This window comes from Palaemon carinicauda, chromosome 18 (assembly GCF_036898095.1).
Source record: "Palaemon carinicauda isolate YSFRI2023 chromosome 18, ASM3689809v2, whole genome shotgun sequence".
NCBI classification, from domain to species: Eukaryota; Metazoa; Arthropoda; class Malacostraca; order Decapoda; family Palaemonidae; genus Palaemon; species Palaemon carinicauda.
In genome coordinates, this window is record NC_090742.1 from 4,096,456 (window position 1) to 4,116,837 (window position 20,382).

At 38.8% G+C, this 20,382-nt stretch overlaps 1 protein-coding gene across 1 annotated transcript; it reads left to right on the forward strand.

Moving 5' to 3' along the window:
* The first annotated feature begins 2,731 nt into the window (after positions 1 to 2,731).
* Positions 2,732 to 18,749, forward strand: LOC137657592 (zinc transporter 7-B-like). The gene is made up of 2 exons (XM_068391943.1): positions 2,732 to 2,841; positions 16,465 to 18,749. Exon 2 carries the CDS (start codon positions 16,772 to 16,774, stop codon positions 17,864 to 17,866), a length of 1,095 nt encoding a protein of 364 aa, XP_068248044.1. The 5' UTR covers positions 2,732 to 2,841; positions 16,465 to 16,771; the 3' UTR covers positions 17,867 to 18,749.
* The last annotated feature ends 1,633 nt before the right edge of the window (positions 18,750 to 20,382 follow it).

Sequence of the window (20,382 nt, forward strand, 5' to 3'; positions counted from 1 at the left end):
CATTGGTATTTACTGTTTCTGGACTTATCCAAGTCAACATTGTATCTTAAACAAACTTTTCCTTTTTTTTTTCTTTTTAAACCATAACCAAAAAAAAAAACAATTATTCTACCTTTTCAATCCACTTAGGACCTTTCTCTTATCTAGACATACCTTACACATCCTGGTCAGCCACTCATTCACGATCACATTTACATATATGGGTATGTATGCCTCTATGTATATGTGTGTGGGTATACATGTATGTATATGTATTTGTATATACATGGCTACGCAAAATTATTAGATATAAATCATTTTACCTTTTCAATCCACTAGGACCTTTCTCTTATCTAGACATACCTTACACATCCTGGTCAGCCACTCATTCACGATCACATTTACATATATGGGTATGTATGGATCTATGAATATGTGTGTATGCATTTATGTATGCCTTTGCATATACATGACTATGCAAAATTATTAAATATAAATTCTTATTAGCATCAAGAAACACCTTTGACCTTTCTGTAGAAAGTACTCTCACCTCGGCTAGTTATTATTATTATTATTATTATTATTATTATTATTATTATTGGGTCATGATAGGTGCTCACGAAGGCAGAGATGTTTTACCACAAATACAGGTGAAATATTTTTCTGATGTTCTGAATCATATTATATTGTATAAATCTCTATCAATATATCGGTCCTGTAGATGTCTCAAGGATCAAACTGATTAGGATTCATTTAGTATTAACAGTTTTCCCTGGGGTTTATTGCCTCAAAGCATTATGTGTTCCTGTGATTTTTATACACACACACACACACACACATATATATATATATATATATATATATATATATAGATATATATATATATATATATATATATATATATATATACATGTATATACATATATATATATGTATATATATATATATATATATATATATATATATATTATATATATATATATATATATATATATATGTGTGTGTGTGTGTGTGTGTGTGTTTGTGTGTGTGTGTGTGTGTGGGTGTACACGTGCGTAAAAATCACAGGAAAACGTGATGCTCAAATACAAAGAACCACAGGGGAAATGAAAATAGGATATACAAGATTAAGTCCTGACTAATTTCGTGTGTGTGTGTGTGTGTGTGAGAGAGAGAGAGAGAGAGAGAGAGAGAGAGAGAGAGAGAGAGAGAGAGAGAGAGAGAGAGAGAGAGAGAGAGAGAGAGAGAGAGAGAGAGAGAGAGAGAGAGAGAGAGAGAGAGAGAGGAGGAGAGAGAGAGAGAGAGAGAGTGAGTGAGTTTGGGTTAACGATAGAAATTTCAAGAAATAATAAATATAGTAAATAAGGAAGAGAACATAAGTTAATATTCTAAAAGAATAAGTAGGTCTACATGTAGGCCTATATCTCTTAACATACATTCTGTTCAACGCGATTAAAAAAAAAAGGCTAAACAGCTGCTTTATAACTAGATATCTGATTTGTAATTCATGTACGGTAAAGATTGAGTATAATTAATTAATCAAATGTCATCATAACTCGTTTACTTTGATAGTCAGTATAAGAAGCAAATGAAGTAAAATGTCTTTTTACATTTTCCACTGTTTGATAATTGTCACATCATATCACACAACCAATATTAGATTAGGGTTTTAACAAATTTTGTTGAAAAGTTACACAATTATTACAGCAAATAGAAATGTAATATGTGGTTTGCTCTTTTAATAAAACGGTGAATTTATAAGTTTGTTATAAATATGAGCGTTATTTTTTTCTTTTTCCTTTTTTTTTTTTTGGTAGATTTGAAAGTATTTCACGATTGGCCGAGTTACAATACGTGGGAAAGTATGACAGGGAATTGAGATAACAGTAGCCTACTTAAAAACTGTAGCCTATTTAATTTGCCATATGTTATATACCATAAAATAAGCAATAAATACTTTTTATATTAAAATCGTAAATACCCGTAATGATCTTGACGTTTTAAGGCTGTAGAAACATAGTTAAGCATATATGTGATTTCTACCTCTAGATCTATAATTCAACTGAACCTACTTTCTTCGTATTTTCCTCTTTTATTTTCCTTCATGGCTAGCTATAAGAAAGAAGGAAAATACGTAGTCATTTTAGGATATTATAGTCAGCTAATAAAGGAGGATAGATGATAATTTTCGGTTTGTTTGAAGCAAAGCACAATGCATGTAGTCAATCAGATCTGTTAGGTGCCGTTGTAAGGTAGTGAATATTTTAATCATTAGAATATAGCATGCTTGTAGATTAAAGAAGAGATAAATTACGCAAATAATTATATTAGCTCATTACATAATTCTAAATGTAATGACCTAAATAAAAGTATGTTGTAAGATGTCGTGTTAAAACCCAATTGGCTTAAATTAACTCTGGTAAAGGGTTAAGGTTAAATTGCCCGCGGTCTCATCAAGTTAGAACCTTTACTTCCTCAACTCAATAAATTCATCTTGCGCAGAATTACCATATTATATATATTTCTAATGAAATTATATATGAATAAATCTATTTGAAAAAAATCATATTTAACTACATATTAAATTGCCCGCTGTCTCATCAAATTAGAACCTTTACTTCCTTATTTCAATAAATTAATCTTGCTCAGAATTACCATGATATATGTATTTCTAATAAAATTACGTATGAATAAATCTGTTTGAAAAATAACATTTAACTACATATTTAATAGAAAGATAGTATAGACAGAACTTGACCCTATCTTAGTTTGTGTACATCATCAGTCTGGCGGCCGCTGGCTGAACGTCAAAAGTCTCTTCCTATTGTTCATGCCGTGTTACTAATTCTCCATATATGGAAGGTAAATTAAGGTTATGTGTACCTATTTAGTGTGTATTTTAATTGAAAATATGTATTAAAAGAGTTTGATGGTGAAATAATAGCCATAAAAGGCGATTTACATAGGAAGAAAACACGATGAAGGCGAGAGGTGGCTTTGACATTCTTGATGCTTTTCCTTTCCCATCTGGATAGCGTAAACGTCACTCTAAAATTAGGTTAATTAATGCCATGGAAGGACCCTGGAACTCCAATTAATAATGTAAAGGTTTAAACATTACGTTGGATTGTACATTAACAGAGCATATATTGAAATAACTGGTTTCCCTTTGAGGTCTTTGGAAATCCCGTTATTTGGAAATGTACTTTTCCGGTACGTCTTTCCTATTATAATATCCTATGATAAATAAATGTTATTTATTGTATTTATAGTATATTATAAGCTTAGGTTATCTAGTTATTCATAGGAGAGGGCTAGGATATTGGTTATGGTACAGGATGTCTCGACATCCTTAACAAGTCACCTGTGTCTGTGCCCTTTAAACTTTCGTTATTCTAACTATAATAATAATGATAATTATTATTATTTATTATTATTATTTTTATTATTAAACTTGGTTTTATAATTATTATTATTAAACTTGGTTGGTTTTGTAATTATTATTATTATTATTACAAACTAAGTTATAACCCTAGTTGGAAAAGCAAGATGCTATTTGCCCAAGGGCTCCAACAGGGAAGAAATAACCCTGTAAGGAAAGGAAATGAAATAAACAAACTACAAAATAAGTAATAAACAAACAAAAAATATTTTTAAGAACAGTAACAATCTTAAATTAGATCAGAGCCTTTGTATATCAGTGGCCAGTTCCTCACGCGTTCATTAAAAATGGACATCAGCAATGTCCCCTTACATTGCCGTATTCTAAGTTGGACATAATAATACATACACGTGGCTGCTATCATACATACACCCCATTAGATCTTTCATATATATACTGAAATATTTCATTTGCCATTGGTGGAAGATTTATGGGTAGAATTGCAGTTTATTTTCAAAGAAAACTGGTTTCCCCATTGGAAAAAGTATCCTTGGAGCCTTTGTATATCAGCAGCCAGTTCCTCTTGCATTGATTGAAAATGGACCTAAAATTTCCCCCCTAACCTAACCTTTAAGCCGTGTCCTTACCTAGATACCTAATTGGGTGGCCGACCGCCTTACACTGCTGTATTTTAAGTTAGCCATAATAATACATACAGGTGGCCGCTATCCTACATACACCCCGTATGCTTATTTGAAAATGTTTTCCTGACCGGAACTATAATAAAAACCGATTTATGTAGGGGTGAGTGTAGTTCCTTGGACGTGCGAAAAATTTAAAATTGTCAAATCTATTCTCTTTATGCAGAAAGTATCGTCTGAAATACTATATGAAGCTCGTTTTATGATTTACGAATTTATTTAATTTTATCTTGTCAGTAGTGAAGCCGGTTAGGAACCAAACACAGGGTTGAGACTTATTCTTAGGGTAAGGTAAGGTAACAAAGTCTAAGGGTGGTCGAAGGGGCCGTAAGCCCCGGGTAGGCAAGTAGGTAAGGATACCACTCCGGTTATGTTATATATACGGACGGGATCATATTTTCTACTTAAAAATGGGCATTACTTATAGAAAAATGCCCACTTTCTTCATAAAGTAACTTTATTTTCACTGCAAATAAAAAATTAGTGAAAAAATCTGTATCTATAATTTTACCACGACTCCTATGTTAGGTTAGGTGGGAATCCTTGTGTTAGGTGGTGCTTATGTTTGCTTCCCTTTTAAAATTTATTTTTTCAGTCTTACGTGATATTTTAAAACGTCTATATGGTAATTTGAAAAATTTGGAATTTCCTCAATAATTTTTATCAGAACAGTTCGAAGTACAGGTACCAATGAATATGCTAGGAACACTTATTTTCCATAGTAGGAATATTTTGCTACAGTAAATAATTACCAATATGTCTTGGCAGTAATACATGCGAAGTACAAACAATTCTTCTTCACCCAAGGGGTTAACTACTGTACAACACTGAAATTGTTCAGTGGCTACTTTACTCATGGTAAGGGTAGAAGAGAGACTTTAGCTATGGTTAGCAGCTTTTCTAGGTGAAGGACACTCCAAAAGCAAACTATTGTTCTCTAGTCTTGGGTAGTGCCATAGCCTCTGTACCATGGCCTTCCGCTGTCTTGTGTTAGAGTTCTCTTGCTTATGGGTTCACTCGGGCACACTATTCTATCTTATTTCTCTTCCTCTTGTTTTGTTAAAGTATTTATAGTTTATTTAGGGAATATTTATTTTAGTGTTGATACTGTTCTTATATTTTATTTTTCCTTGTTTCCTCTCCTCACTAGGCTATTTTCTCAGTTGGAGCCTCTAGGCTTGTAGCATCCTGCTTTTCCAACTAGGGTTGTAGCTTAGCAAGTGTTAATAATAATTTATAACACAAACCTGTAGTTCTAGGGGATATGGCAAATCGACATATAATCTCTGCTGCATTAAATCATCGTACATCTCTTCCTGTTGTTTGTATAATATGAAGGATTTCGTCCAGAGATCTTTTTGAAGTGGTGTTGTGCATTACAGTTTTCCTTTTCTTTGGCAGTACAGTAGTTAGAGGTTCTTACTGTACAGTATTTTGGTAAATGGGAAGAATTATCATCATCATCGTCTTTTTACGTCTGATTTTACCATTACTGTATCGTGTTACGTTTGAGATTAAGCGTCTTTTCCTTTCTATTCTTTACTCTGTTTTCTTGAACTCTATGTAAGCTAGGTCTCCATCCATCACCCTTCTTCATGATTTCTTGGACCTAACTGCCACTACTCTGTTTATGCAGGAATACTCGAGTTAATAACATCGATCATATGAACCATTTATTTCAGTAGGAAAGCTTAATGGCTATACCTTATGAGAAGGGATAAGTTTTATATTCTTTAAACCAAAAACATCAAGTTGAAAATTTGCAGTCCAATTTATCTGGTTTTGCAGAATATGGATGGTTTTTAGGTCAATATTTTCATAGTATGCGTTTGATAACCGTATATTGCGTGCATTGACCCATTTATTGCATAAAACAACTGTTCATCTGACCTCCAACAAGAGTGGGAGACTTTTTAACTGGCTAGTAGTTTTATGGTGCAGAGTCAAGTTATTAATTGTTGACCAACATAACAATGTTTGTTACGTCTTCATCATATATCATCATATCGATGTCGAACCCACAGGTGGTCGTTATCGTTTACCTCTCATAGGTCTCGATCTAGGCAATGAGGGCCCAGTGGGCATCCTCATAGGATGTGTTCCATTGTTTTTGGTGTTGCCCCACATAGGCATTCAGGGTTGGTGACTAATCCCCAATCGTGATAGTTATCTCCACTCTTGCCCAATTTTACCCTTCCTTTGTTTAGGGTTACCCAGTCCTTCCTGGTGAGGGTTGTTCTGCTGGGCGGGCATTTGTTTGGGCCAGGCAGCTTTTCATTGGATGGCCATCGGTTACTGTCTCGCCACTTCTTTAGCCTGTAAGCAGCTGCCTGGATTGGTTTTAGTCCATCCACTGTTGCGAAGCTTTTGCGGGATTTCAGTCTTCACCTTGCTTCTTGATGGTTGAGGAGTGGATGCCAACAGTTATTAATTTGTTTTTGTTCCGTGACTGACTACAAACCACGCTATTTAATATGGGTTATTACTTTCGGCGTAGCTGAAATGACGAGCCATTAAAATTTTAACGAGGGTTTACTACCCCACCGCTGGTTAGCGGTGGGTAGGGAGGGTAGCTTGCTACCTCCCCCCCCTCACACACACCTGTGCTTGAGCTCACTTTGCTCTCGGCTCGGGTGGTAGTCGGACGTGTCCGCTTTCACCCTCGCCTTCCTGACAGCCATTTAATGCTTTTTGCTTTTCCTTTTACAGGTGTGCGTGAAGTTGGCTTCTGCTATGCGAAAGTATCCTGGGTGGTGGGATACGGTATATACCGTCTATTTTATGTAAAGATGGTACAGGTGTTGATTCTAGGGTACCAGTAATAATCCAACAGGATTTATTTAGCCTTGGGTCGACCTTATGCACATGGCATGATCTTTCCCACACTGGTGCACAATAGTCTACAGTAGAGTAACAAAGTGCTTGGGCTGTTTGTCTCAGAGTCTCAGGATCTGTTCTTCTGCTGGTGTTGGCAAGTTTGCTAAGGGAGTTGTTCCTATTGCTAGTTTGTCTGCTTTAATTTGTGTGCTCTTTAAAGAAGAGCGTTCTGTCAAGGCTGACTTGTAAGCAGACTGGGTAGAGGCGATTTCCCAGCTCTTTGTCACCCCGTTTGACCTTTAGCTTTCTGTTTGCCTGGTGATTGTTCAGGTGGAAGGCGCACACCTGTGTTTTGCCTTGCTTGGACTGCCATTGAGGTGCCACTTTTTGGAATAGGAGGAGAGGATAGTCAGGGCGTTTGACAGTCTTTCTTAGATGGTGGTGAAGGAGTCTGTGTGGAAATGCACAGGTCGTCTGCATATATTTACCTGCTGATGTTCTGGTACTGAGGCTGGTCATTAGTAGAATTGTTAAATATTATTGGTGCCAGCACTCACCCTTGTGGATAGCCATTGTTCTGTAGCCTCCTTCTGCTTTTCCTGCTATCCATTTTCATGAAGAATCCCTGATTGATAAGCAGTGATTCAATGATGTGGACTATGCTAGTGTTCTGTATAGTTTGAGCCATCTTCATATGAAATGCTCTATGGGTTACGGTGTCATATGCTGCCATAAGGTTGACAAATACCGGTGATTTGCTTCTTCTCAAATCTGTCCTCGATGTATTGCGTCAAGTTTAATACCCGACTGTAGTAGGATCAACCTGGTCTAAAGTCAGCCTGGTCTGTCGACAGTTGATTGGATAGGGGCTAAGATAATTCATTCATATAATTTGTATAGGATACACAGTAAGGATATTGGTGAATAGCTTTTGGGGTATAAGGGGTCTTTCCCTGGTTTCTGTAAGGACAGTACTCTCTTTGTTCTCCAAATATTTGGGATTTGGTAGGTTATTCTGCATTATAGGGATTGTAGTGTAATAATGAATTTGTAAGATATTTGGAAGTTATAGTACTAACTTTAGAGTCTGTAGATCAAAACTGGTCCCTTTGCCATTCTCTTGGAGAATGTTGAAAACTGCATTTCATAAAATATTTTGGTTGACTCTTGAAAAGGCAAAATTTGTTATTCATTTGGAAGAAAAGTCTTGATATTTTCTCGAGCATTAACAGAGTGACTCTTAAGCAGTTAAGTTCATGTAAAAGTGGAACTTTGCTTTAGGAAACGAGGAGGTAACCCCTTTCACAACAAAAGGGTAAAAGTGATTGACATTCACAAAGGGTCTTGTTTTGAAAGATAATTCAGATTAACTGTGTTGCTATCACTGCATTAGAATTAGGCTAATATTAGATTATTACATCCCAATGCTAATTAGTTTTGTAGCTGTAAGAATAGCTGTTGACAGATACAACAGTGTGTGTATATTTAGTGAGTAAATGCATTGGGAGCTTACAAATGATATGTTGGTATCTGAGTAAGTAACAGTCGGCTGTTGTTTGAAGCACAGCTTTGTAATTTTGATTAGTTTTTAGAAAAAAAGAAGGGAAAACAAAAATCTTTGAACCTGAACCTTTTTTTTTCAGCCTTTATCAAGGACACTATTTGTTTCTATACATAATACAAACCTTTGATCTGTAATAGGATAAAGACTTCAGGGAAGCTGGAATGGCATTGAGCTTGTCAACATGGTATACACAACTGGCTGTCGAGTAACGGGTGGGCCCCGTCCACACAACAGTTAGCGCTACCTTCACTTTAACTTCAGCCTCGGTGGTGTACTGACGTACTCTCCCAGCATTCTGCTTTTGCTCAATTTATGCTTTTTTGTTAGTTTTCTTGCCTGTTGATGATGTATGACAAGCTCATCCTAAGATGTGGTTGATACATGAGTAAAGCTGACTTTGATCCTCATCAATTTTGTAGCTTCTGTAGGGGCATGTTTGCTCGCAGGATTCTCCCTGTTCTGAGTGTATGATGGTTCCTCCTGTAGAGTGGGCGGAGTTCCCGAAGAAGATGAAGAGGGATACATCAGCATTAGACATGGTTATGCTCAAGCTGATGCTGAAAAAACCCGAGCTCCTTCATCCCTTCTTCTGGTGAAAATCCTGCTGTGTTCTCTCCTTCTGTTGTTGAGTTATGGGAGAAAGGGAATCCCCTTGCTCCTGCTCTCGTTGCTCTCGTGGAGTTCTTTTGAGTGAGTATTCCCTTCCACTAGTTAAGATAATATTCTTCTGCCTCTCTCTTAAAGCCCTCCCACTGTTATGATTGCTGTTGATGAATCCCGCAAGAATCTGGACCTTCGTTTTTTGTGACCTGCCCTTGTTGATTGATGGTGCTCTTCTAGCAGTGAAACTCCTTGAGGTTCCAGCATCCATTATATCCAGAAGAGTTCTTGTCTTGTTGATGCCCTTTCCGCTGTTCTGTCTGCAGAGGGAAGCTGTGTCGTGGTGGCCCCCAATGTGTCCTTACCTGCTGCTGTGGAGGAGCCTCCTTTCCATGCCAGAGAGAGTTTGCTTACAGCCAAGAATTCCTAGACTTTGGTGATGGAGAAGCCCCTGTGGTCATCTTCCCCCGCCTCTTCGTCTGTTCCTTTGCCGTCTTCCTCACCTGCTACTGCTTGGGAGGAGCTGCCTGCTACCCCAAGGAAGAGGAAGTCACAGAGGCACATGAAAACTGATAAAGAGGTGTCTCTTGAAACACCAGGAACCTCTTCATGGTTTTGTGGGAGTACCAGGGCTATACCAAAACCCTTCACGTCTGAAGGTGTTGAGATATAAGGTTTTAGGGGTCACACCCCTGGCTCCAGTGCCATCTTGCCTGAGATCTGGCATAAGGGCTGTTGACCAGGAAGCAGTCCTTGCCCTAGTTGCTCTCCTGTCCAGTGACATTCCCAGGACGTCTTAGCAATCCCTTCTCCACGCACCCCCAATTTTCGACCAGTACAAGCTGCCCTGGCGAGTTCTCCTGAGGACTGCGAAGTTCTTTTGGCTTTATGAGCAACGAGCACCTTCCCACATTTACGTGTGAAGAAGGTTGCTTGTTGTCCTGCTTTTCCACAAGATGATCCTCCAGAGGCACAAGTTTAGCGATCAACGCGTACAAGAGAACAATCTCCATGAGAGCACACTCCACTAGCATGTCGTCCAGATGACCACAATCTGCAAGATATCTCGCATGATCACGTTCACCCCAATGCTCATGTCCGATAGCAAAATTGTTGCAACGCGCGTCTTCATGTGCGTGATCACCTCCATGCGTATGATTGGCCTTGATTTTAGTGATGTCTTTGCCCGTGTTAATCATGAGGCCCTTGTTTTCAAACTCAAACAGTTGGGAGTGGGAGGGTCGTTTCTTAGCATTATTATTGATTTTTTAAGTAATAGATCTCAAAGAGTTGTTGTTGATGGGCACCATAGTGAGTATAGGGATGTGATATCCGGTGTTCCACAGGGTAGTGTTCTTGGCCCATTACTTTTCATACTATATACACATGACATGTGGTTTGGCCTTGAAAACAAGCTTGTTGCATATGCAGATGATGCTACTCTCTTTGCATCAATTCCATCCCCTGAATGTAGATCTGGGGTTGGTGAATCCCTTGATAAAGATTTAGCTAAAATTAGTGCATGGTGCAAATTATGGGGTATGAAGTTGAATCCTAACAAAACTCAAAGTATGATTGTAAGTAGGTCAAGGATGGTGGCTCCTCAACATCCTGATGTCAGTATTGATAATGTTTCTTTAAATTTGTATGACTTTTAAAATTTTATGTGTGATTCTCGACAGCAAATTTACTTTTGAGAAACACATTAGGTCTGTGTCTTCTTTAATTGCACAAAAAATTGGGTTATTGAGAAAGTCTTTTAAGATTTTGGGTGATCAATCTATTCTGAAAAAAGTGTTTTAATTCTTTCATTCTACCTTGTTTTGAGTATTGTTCTCCTGTCTGGTCTTCAGCAGCTGATTCTCATCTTAATTTGTTGGACAGAAACTTACGGTCTATTAAATTTCTTATTCCAGATCTAGATATTAATCTTTGGCACAGTCATTCAATTAGTTCATTATGCATGTTGCATAAGATTTTTCATAACTCAGACCATCCGTTACAGTCAGATCTCCCTGGACAATTCTGTCATGTTCGTAATACTAGGCAGGCAGATAATTCTAATAGCCAGGCCTTCTCCATCATGAGGCTCAATACTACACAGTATTCTAGAAGTTTTATTCCAGCTGTTACCAAGTTGTGGAATGATCTTCCTAATTAGTTGAATCAGTAGAACTTCAAAAGTTCAAAGTTGGAGCAAATGTTTTTATGTTGAATAGGCTGATGAGTCTTTTTATAGTTTATATATGACGTATCTGGTTTTGACGTTGTTAATAGTTTATATAGGACATATCTGTTTTGGCATTGTTACTGTTTTTAGAATGATTTATTTTTCATTTATTCTCATCATTTATTTATTTCCTTATTTCCTTTCCTCACTGGGCTATTTTTCCCTATTGGAGCCCTTGGGCTTATAGCATCTTGCTTTTCCAACTAGGGTTGTAGCTTGGCTAGTAATAATAGATCACCCAATGCGCTCAATCACCTACAAGCACTAAACAACCATGATTTCCTGCACATGAAGATTTAGCAGACAATAGATCATCTGGTTCACGATCTCCTAAGGCTAAGGCTACTCGCACTCAGTCTCCACATTCTCGTACTCCTCCTACGATACCATCACGCTTCCAGGTGAAATGCATCTGTTCCCCTTAGAATTTCACTGAGTGATTATTCTTAAGAAGGTACTGTAGATCAGTAGGTACTTGTTCGTCCCATGGAAAGGCTCCCAGTGTCAAGTCACTTGCCTGGGAGCCTCATCATGAGAGGAAACCTGACCCTTCAACTTTTTGAGGTCTTGAGTCTTCAGAGGCTTGGTCACCAATTCCTTTCCGCCAACTGTACACATCACATTGCAGATCTGACCAACAAGGTCGTCTAACATGCCAAGCCCAGTCTGAGTCACAGGACTTCTTGGGCCCAGACCGATCATTCTCCAGGGACCCCTCCAAGCGTGAAGATTGCACCCCCAGTTGAGACTCTAATAAATGCAGTCATGAAATTGAGTGGCTGTCTTTATGGGCTAGCTCTCAATGCTCTTTGGAGCATAATCTTCTTGCGAAAGTAGTTCTCACCACAGCTCATTTTCCTTCAAAGACAGACGCTTAGAGAACAATCTGTTCAATGTCTTATTCTCCCTCTCACACTTCTAGGGCCACATTAGTATCAGAAGGCAAGAACTTCCGCAGATTACCGACTCGGCACCGTGCTTGGTCTAGTTTTAGGATACAATACAGTACTTCAAAGGGAAGAAGGAACTTTCAATTGTTCCTGTCAAGTCTTGGGCCGGGGGAACCCTTCAACCCCCAATTCAAGTCTGCTGTTGGCGGAAGCCGAAAATCCTGTGACTGAATCCCTCTTCTTCATCGTCTGTAATTAAGGAGTTTAATGACCTCTGAGAGGCTCCCACGGAACCCACCAAGAGTGGGTTGGTGGCGAATGATCAATACTTTAGCGCCCCCTAAGGGTTGAAGGCTGTCCTTGGAATTCCATTGTCGGTTCTTTGGAATGCCTTGGTCAGGAGAAATCGCAAAGGGACAATGTCTATCGGCTAAACCTTGAGGAGGAGAGAGAGGAGACAACCGCTCCATACCAGCCAAAAAAGAAAAAAGTGACAAGATCATCGATCTGTGAATAAATATGTAGGTGGCTGGGTACCCCTAGCCATCCCCTAGGATTGCCACCTCGCACCAAAAGTTTAATTGGCTACCTTCCAGCTTTGCTGAAAGAATATCCATAATAAATAACTCCAAGTTTGTATTAGTTAAAGAAAAATACAAATTATCTACGAATGTCATGTTTCCAGGCCTAGAAATTCTCTGCGTTACAGCCAATTCACCAAGTCCCTACATGTAGCCCCCTCTAAGCATCTAAGATTACATGTACCAGAAGAAGCAGTATCATTACCTTATTCTCGGCCTCTGAGCCTTCTGCCATGAAAGCTGTGGCCATGGCCAGTTTGCAAACTACGATTTTTATCAGCCATTGGTCTTGAGCATTATTGTAATTTGCCCTGTCTAAGAATTTGGCTAATCTGGAGATGAAAAAAAAAAGTTATTTACACCAACCTTGTTCTCGTGAGAGGGAAGGCAGTAACCTACACGACACCTCATTTTGCAAATGTGGGACAAATGAGTTCTCAAGCGGAGAGATGCGGTCTCAGCACAGTATTCCAGTCGTCAGGTGGGACAGGGTGCAGCTCTCTCTCTCTCAGGAGTGATCTAATCCAGGACACGACAACGCTCTTTCCGCAGAAGGCCATCGAGAACACCTTTCATAATGGAGAAAGGAGAGTCATGACTCCCTTATCTAGGGCGCAGTGACCTTCAACAGGTGTCCTCCTTTCAAATTGACTGTCCCTAGAGTTACTTCATCACAACCTAGCAAGTTAGTGCAAAAAAAGCTGACAGTGAAGCCCAGATGACCTTTCATCTTGATAAAAGGCTGTGACTATGTCCCCCCTTTCACTCCCAATTCCAGATGCTACTAGTGGTGGGTTGCCAGTCAAGCCCATTAGGCAACGTGGCTGTGACATGATACGAAAAGGTGGGTGGTTGAAGTTCTATGGAATGGACACACCTTCCTTTCATTGGCTCTCGTCCTCCCCGCACTCACTCTCCAATGATGTTCCTTCCCTGGAATTGCCAAAGCTGTCATCTTCGCATAAAACACGGAAGCAATGATGGAGAAGTTTGTGCTAGAAATCGTCCAAATATAAGTCTTCTGGTTTCTCCATTTGACTACTCTTGGTGGAGAAATCGACCGGTGGATGGAGACCAGTTGTCAATCTCTCATCTAAATAAGTTTGTTCAACTAATTCCGTTCAATATGGTGATGGAGAACATGGTACGTACAGCCATCAGAAAGGGTGACTTGGTCTTTCTGTTGATCTCAAAGACGTGTACTGTACAGTATTTCCTAATATCGATTCATCAGTCCGACGGAAAGTTCTGTACAGTACTCTGCGTACTCCTTGAGGGATTCATGTATCAGTTTAAATCCTCGTGCTTTGAACAGTCTACCGCTCACCAAGTGTTCACGTGAGTGTTAGTGCTGATCTCATCTTGAGCCCACTCAAACGAGATTCGCTTGCTGCGATATCCTGATGATTGGCTGATCCTGTTGTCCTCCAGGATCATAAGGGACTCTCTGCCTTTTTCCATGATCTGGGTGTTGTGATCAATTGGCAGAAAATAAGTTTGATGCCTAAAAGACTGTTGGAGTACTGTACCTGGTAGTGTTGATAGATACAACAGCAGCAAGTCTTCCCGTCAGACAATCGTATCAACAGACTTGTAGAGATAGTGCAATCATTCCAGATCGTTCAACAACTTCCAGCTCAGGAGTGGCAAGTTCTTCTAGGATGGCCCTTGCTGCTGGAGAAACTCATGTCTCACGGGTGCCTCCACCAGTGATTACTTCAGTGGTTTCTGAAACGACACTGGTCAGTAGCTGCAGATCCCCCGCACCCAGTTCTGGTGGAACAAGAAATGAAAAACAGCCTCTTTTGGCGGCTAGACAAGAACCTCGTATCGGGAGTTCCCCTCGATTGCACAGTCCCATCCAAAGATAGGTGGGGCCCTCGCCTGAGGAACCAGACCACCTCTGGATTGTAGTTCAAAGACGACGGGCTCCTGCATAGCAACCTGTTTGAATTTTGAGCAGTGTTCTTAGCACTGCAGACTTTCCAACAGAGCACTCGGTAGGATTGATGAGTTACAATGTGACCGTAATGGCCCACATCAACAAGCAAGGAGGAACCATGATTCGATCCCTCTGCAACTTGAGCACTTCATAACACAATAGAGTTGTTAGCAAGGTGCATTCCAGGCAAACGAAATGTACTAGGAGACTAGCTCAACCTTCAGGGACAGGTAGTTTGTACAGTTGGTCCCTAAATCCCTGCATGGCGGAAAGGCCTCTTGCACGTAGGGGTTCCCTGGCAGTCGACTTGTTCGGCACCCGGCTGAACAAGAAATTGCCAGTGTTCTTTTCTCCAGTCCCTGATCCGTTGGTAGCGATGGAGGATGCCTTTTAATATCCCTGTGACAACATGGATGCTTAAGCCTTTCCTCCCTTCTTCCTGATTTGTCGAGTAATCGACAGACTATCTACGACTTCGAATGTCAGGCTGAACCTGGTGACTTCGAAGTGGCCATAATTTCAATGGTTTCCAGATTTGCTGTAGTGTCTCGTTGAGGTACTGGTAAAGCTACCCCAATAGCCCAACCCTATCAGTCAACCACATCTGGAGAGGTTCCACAACTTATGGGTGGAGACTAGCCTGCATTTCTGAGTGAGAGGATTTTTGTGAGGCATAGATTGCTGGATATCTACGTATATCCTCTGCAGCTATCTACCAAGGAAAGTGGGTCATTTTATGCAATTGGTGTCCTAGACGGGATACTGTACTTCTCCAGTTGTAGCCTCTCTTTAACTGATTGTTGATTTCCTCATCTACCTTTGCTTGAAAAAGTGCCTCTCAGTTACAGCGGGGAGAGGCTATCTCTCAGCCTTGACCCTAGTCTTCAGACTGAAGGGCTAGGGCCCTTCATGTTCATTGGAATTATCCATGCTCATGACGAGCTTCAAACAGTTTTGCACTCCCAGAGAATTAAAACCTCCTGCTTGGAATGTTACAAAAGTTTTCACCTCTCTTAAGCGTTCGCCTTACGAACCCTTAAGAAGAATGTTGGATAGTAATCTGGCGCTCAAAACTCTCTCTCCTCGCTTTAGCCTCAGCAAAAAGAGTAGGCATAATACACAGCATATCCTCTGCCGTGAATCTTTCCGAGTGATGAAAGAAGGTCTCTTTAACCTTCATTCCGTAATTTTTAAGACCCAAAACCCTCCTGTCCACGATCCCATTTTTGAGTCATTCTCTGTCTTCTCTCTCCAAGACGTGACTAGTGATCGGAATTACCTGCTTCTCTGTCTTGTGATTGTACCATTGGGCTACCTTAAAAAACCCCAGCTCATCAAATCAGAGCACCAGATGTTTTTCTTCAACTTTGTTACTTGGAAGTGGAGCAGGGTAAAGTTCAAAAATAAATCACAAGGTGCAAATGGAAAGTGAAATGTGTTAATCAATGGAGTTTGCAAAGAACTTTTAATACTTCCTACATTGTGCCGCAAAAGGCCTGTGGTATTATAAAGTCCAACTTTGATAAAGTTAAAATATCATTGATAAAGATAAGAAAATAAATAGTATGATGTTTCCTTTTACTAATCCTTTTTTGGTGTAGTTTGATGTATATTGTGAAGACTCAGGATTTAGAGTTATATGATTTAAGATTTACTAGGCTTTCTGTACTTATGTAGATGAAAGAGCTAGAGTTACTATTAATGCAACTTATCACTTTAGTGAATAGAGTTTTATGGCTATGTACAGTGCAATTTCAAATTAGTATTTTTCTTTTCAGGAATGCAGTGTTCATCCAAGGATTGCCGATTCCTTTCTCTCATCTGATCAAAGCTGAATTTTCATCCAAGAGGATCCAGTGTGCAATTCTATTAGTTTTTTGACAAGCAAGGAGATAAGTGCTGTTTGTCCCTAGATAAGTGTTTTGATTAATGGTTTTCTTGTGTTTAAGTGATTTTAGACATGGTAATAAGAACAGGGTTTTATTCACTGTGAACTGTTGAGGTGCTACGGACCATTATGTTAAGCGGTTGATTCATTTTGATAAGTGTTTCACTAAAAACAATATACTGTAGCTGGTATTCATAATGTTACCTATAACGATAGATGTTGAGGAAACTAAGCCTCTTACCCATGTAAGCAAAGCAAGGTTAAAAGATTCTATTAGCAATGTAGTAAGATTGGTACTGTCAGATTCTGACTCTCGCAATCTCTTCTTTTTCCTGTTGGTGAATTTAACGTTTGGCTTCGTGGAACTCTTTTATGGAATCTGGACAAATAGTTTGGGACTAATATCTGATGCTTTTCACATGTTCTTCGATTGTTCAGGCCTACTTGTTGGCCTGGCAGCAAAAATCATCACCAAATGGAGAGCGAACGATAAATTTACCTATGGATATGTTAGAGCTGAAATTCTGGGCGGCTTTATGAATGGCTTACTGCTGATGTTTGTATCATTCTTCATTTTTGCAGAGTCTGTCGAACGGTTGATAGAACCTCCAGAGGTTAAACATGAAAGGCTGTTTGTGGTTTCGGTATTGGGACTAGTAGTGAATCTCATTGGTATATTTGTGTTCCAGCATGGAGGAGGACATGGCCATAGTCATGGAGGGGATCATGGCCATTCTCATGGTGGTCATGGCCATAGCCACTCTCACGGGGACCATTCACACAGTCACTCACACAACGGACATGCTCAGCATGGCCATTCCCACGGTGGAAGTTCGGGCGGTAACAGCGGTTCGCAGATCATGCAAGGGGTTTATTTGCACATACTGGCTGACACGTTAGGCTCTGTGGGCGTTATAATATCCTCGGTTCTCATGTACTTGTTTGGGTGGATGATTGCCGATCCCATTTGCTCCTTATTTATTGCCGTACTTATTTTAGTTAGTGTTTTAGGTCTGTTGAAAAATTCAGTGGAAGTCTTGATGCAGAGGCTGCCCAGAGAACTGGATGATGTTTTATCAGGATGCTTTTATAAGATTAGCGCTCTTCCAGGAGTTTTTAGTGTCCAGGAGCCTCACTTCTGGACCCTTTGTACTGGACAGTACATCGGAAACATCAAACTGGAAGTTTCTGCGGCTGCGGACCCCCGGTACGTTGTTCAACAGTCCCGTGCTATTCTCAGTTCTGTGGGTGTCACACAATTATATGTACAGTTAGATTATTCTACAATGTAGCATTTTTGTAATTTAGTTTTTTACAAGGTCATCTAGGTCGTTAGTTTACTTACAATAGCTCGCCCGGTAAAAGTTCTGAAGAGATACTTTTCCAGGTCGCTGTTTGCTGTTTTATATGTCTCAAAAACATTCTCATGTCATCCATTTCATTGAGAGTAATGAATAAACAGTAATTGGGTTTTCAAAATAATGTTTTTATTTAGTATGTACAAGAAATTCTTAATATATACTGTTACTATATTTATAATAAATCTTAGTACTGTATACCTTCCTTGTGATTTTTATTTTAATAATGCAGTTTTTGTCATTCCTAAGATGTAAATTAGCTGCTCTGGAAGTTTGTATGTCTTATGGTATTTGAGGTTGTGCTGAGTGGTGGCTGGATGTAGAATAATGATAAGTACACAGTGTATGAATGGATGGAGTCACACTTGGGTGGTGTAACCTGATGATGCATATACCATAGTATGGGTTTATGTTCAGTCGTCAATTGCTTAAACCTTCAAGTGTGTGATCTGCATTTTCTTGTTTCTTTGGAAGCTGCATAATTTATTTTGATAGCATATTTTTGGTACTGTACCATGACATTACAAAGTTTCTGTTTAGATTATATTGGATCCTTTAGTGAATGGAAATCATCTTTCACGCTATTCAGGAAGACAGTCATGTATGTAAATATTTGTTGACGAAGATTTATATATATATGTATGCTATATTCCATAAGCTAAATAATATAAATTCATAGTTTTGTATCTCACTAATTGAGAATTTTGATATAGTAATGATGATTGAGGAACTTGTTTGATATATAAAAGTAAAAAAGGAGACCCAGCCACATTTCCAGAGATGGAGCTCCTCATGTGCTAATAAAAAGTTGTTCAAATTAGGTCTGTTATTTATTCCTGTGAAGAAAAAGTATTGAAAATATGGTAATATTTTTTATTTCAATAAAACTTCCCCTATATTCATATGCTATAAGCTTTAAGCCCCATCTGTATTATTATTGTTATTATTATTATTATTATTATTATTATTATTATTATTATTATTATTATTATTAGCTAAGCAACAACCCTAGTTGGAAAAGCAAGATGCTATAAGGCCAAGGGCTCCAACCGGGAAAAATAGCCCAGTGAGGATAGGAAATGAGGAAACAAACTATAAGAAAATGAACAATTAAAATAAGATATCTTAAAAACATTAACAACATTAAAACATATTTCATATATAAAATATAAAAGGACTTATGCTAGCCTGTTCAACAGAAAAACCTTTGCTGCAAGTTTGAACCTCTGAATTTCTACTGATTCAACTGTATGACAAGAAAAATGGGAGAAAAAGTTTTTCCTCTATTTTGCATATCCCATCTAGTTATTTACACATTCTCACCACCGTTTGAATTGTTTTTGTCCTTTGATAACCATTTTCAATTTTGCTTATTGTCATTTGAGGGTGAAGGCGGCATTTCAAAAGGTGTCATGTTCATAGGTAGTAAGTTGGCTAGGGCACCAGCCGCCCATTGAGATACTACTGCGAGTGAGTTATTGAGTCTTTTGACTGGCCAGACACTACTACATTGGAACCCTCTCTGGTTACGGCCCATTTTGTCTTTGCCCATACATACACCGAATAGTCTTGCTTATTCTTAACACATTCTCCACTGTCCTCATACACCTGACAACACTGAAATTACCAAACAATTCTTCGCTCAAGTGGTTGACTATTGCAATGTAATTGTTCAGTGGCTACTTTTCTCATGATAAGGGTAAAAAAGACACTTTAACTATGGTAAAGCAAGCAGCTCTTCTAGAAGGATACTCCAAAATCAAACCTTTGTTCTCTAGTCTGGTTAGTACCATAGCCTCTGTACCATGGCCTTCCACTGTCTTGGATTAAAGTTCTCCTGCTTATGGGTACACTTATGCATGCTGTTCTTTTTTTTTTTTTTTTTTTTTTACGTATGATGTATCTAATTTATGCTGTTACTGTTCTTAAAATATTTTGTATAGATTGTTTATTACTTCTCTTATAGCTTTATTTCCTTGAATCCTTTCCTCACTGCAATTTTTTCCTGTTGGAGCCCTTGGGCTTATAGCATCCTGCTTTTCCAACTAGGGTTGTAGCTTGTAATAATTATGATAATAATAACTTGCCTTCAGTAGCAATAAACAGTTGGAAGGAACATTCTCATGGGGTCTAATTGTTAATATATGTAAGTGACTATCATCTACTGTAGTGGGTCTAATCTATCAGGAGTATTCCTACTGAAATAAATACTGCCCCTTATAGGATTGTCCAGCGAGTTCTAGGTTTTTCCTAACAAAAGAGACTATCAGATTTTCATAAAATAAGACATTTTACTATATGGAAGTGAATGGAAACTTTGATTCTGGTGCATAGAGAGAGTTTTGTTTGAAATGTATACATTTTTGTTTATATAAATTGTCATAACATCGAAGTTAAAGTTCAAATCATCTCGCAAGATCAAAATTGATTTTGAAGACAATACTAAGTAT

Excerpts from the sequence above, each read along its gene's own strand:
- LOC137657592 (XM_068391943.1), top strand. The coding sequence starts at position 16,772 with ATGTTACCTATAACGATAGATGTTGAGGAAACTAAGCCTCTTACCCAT.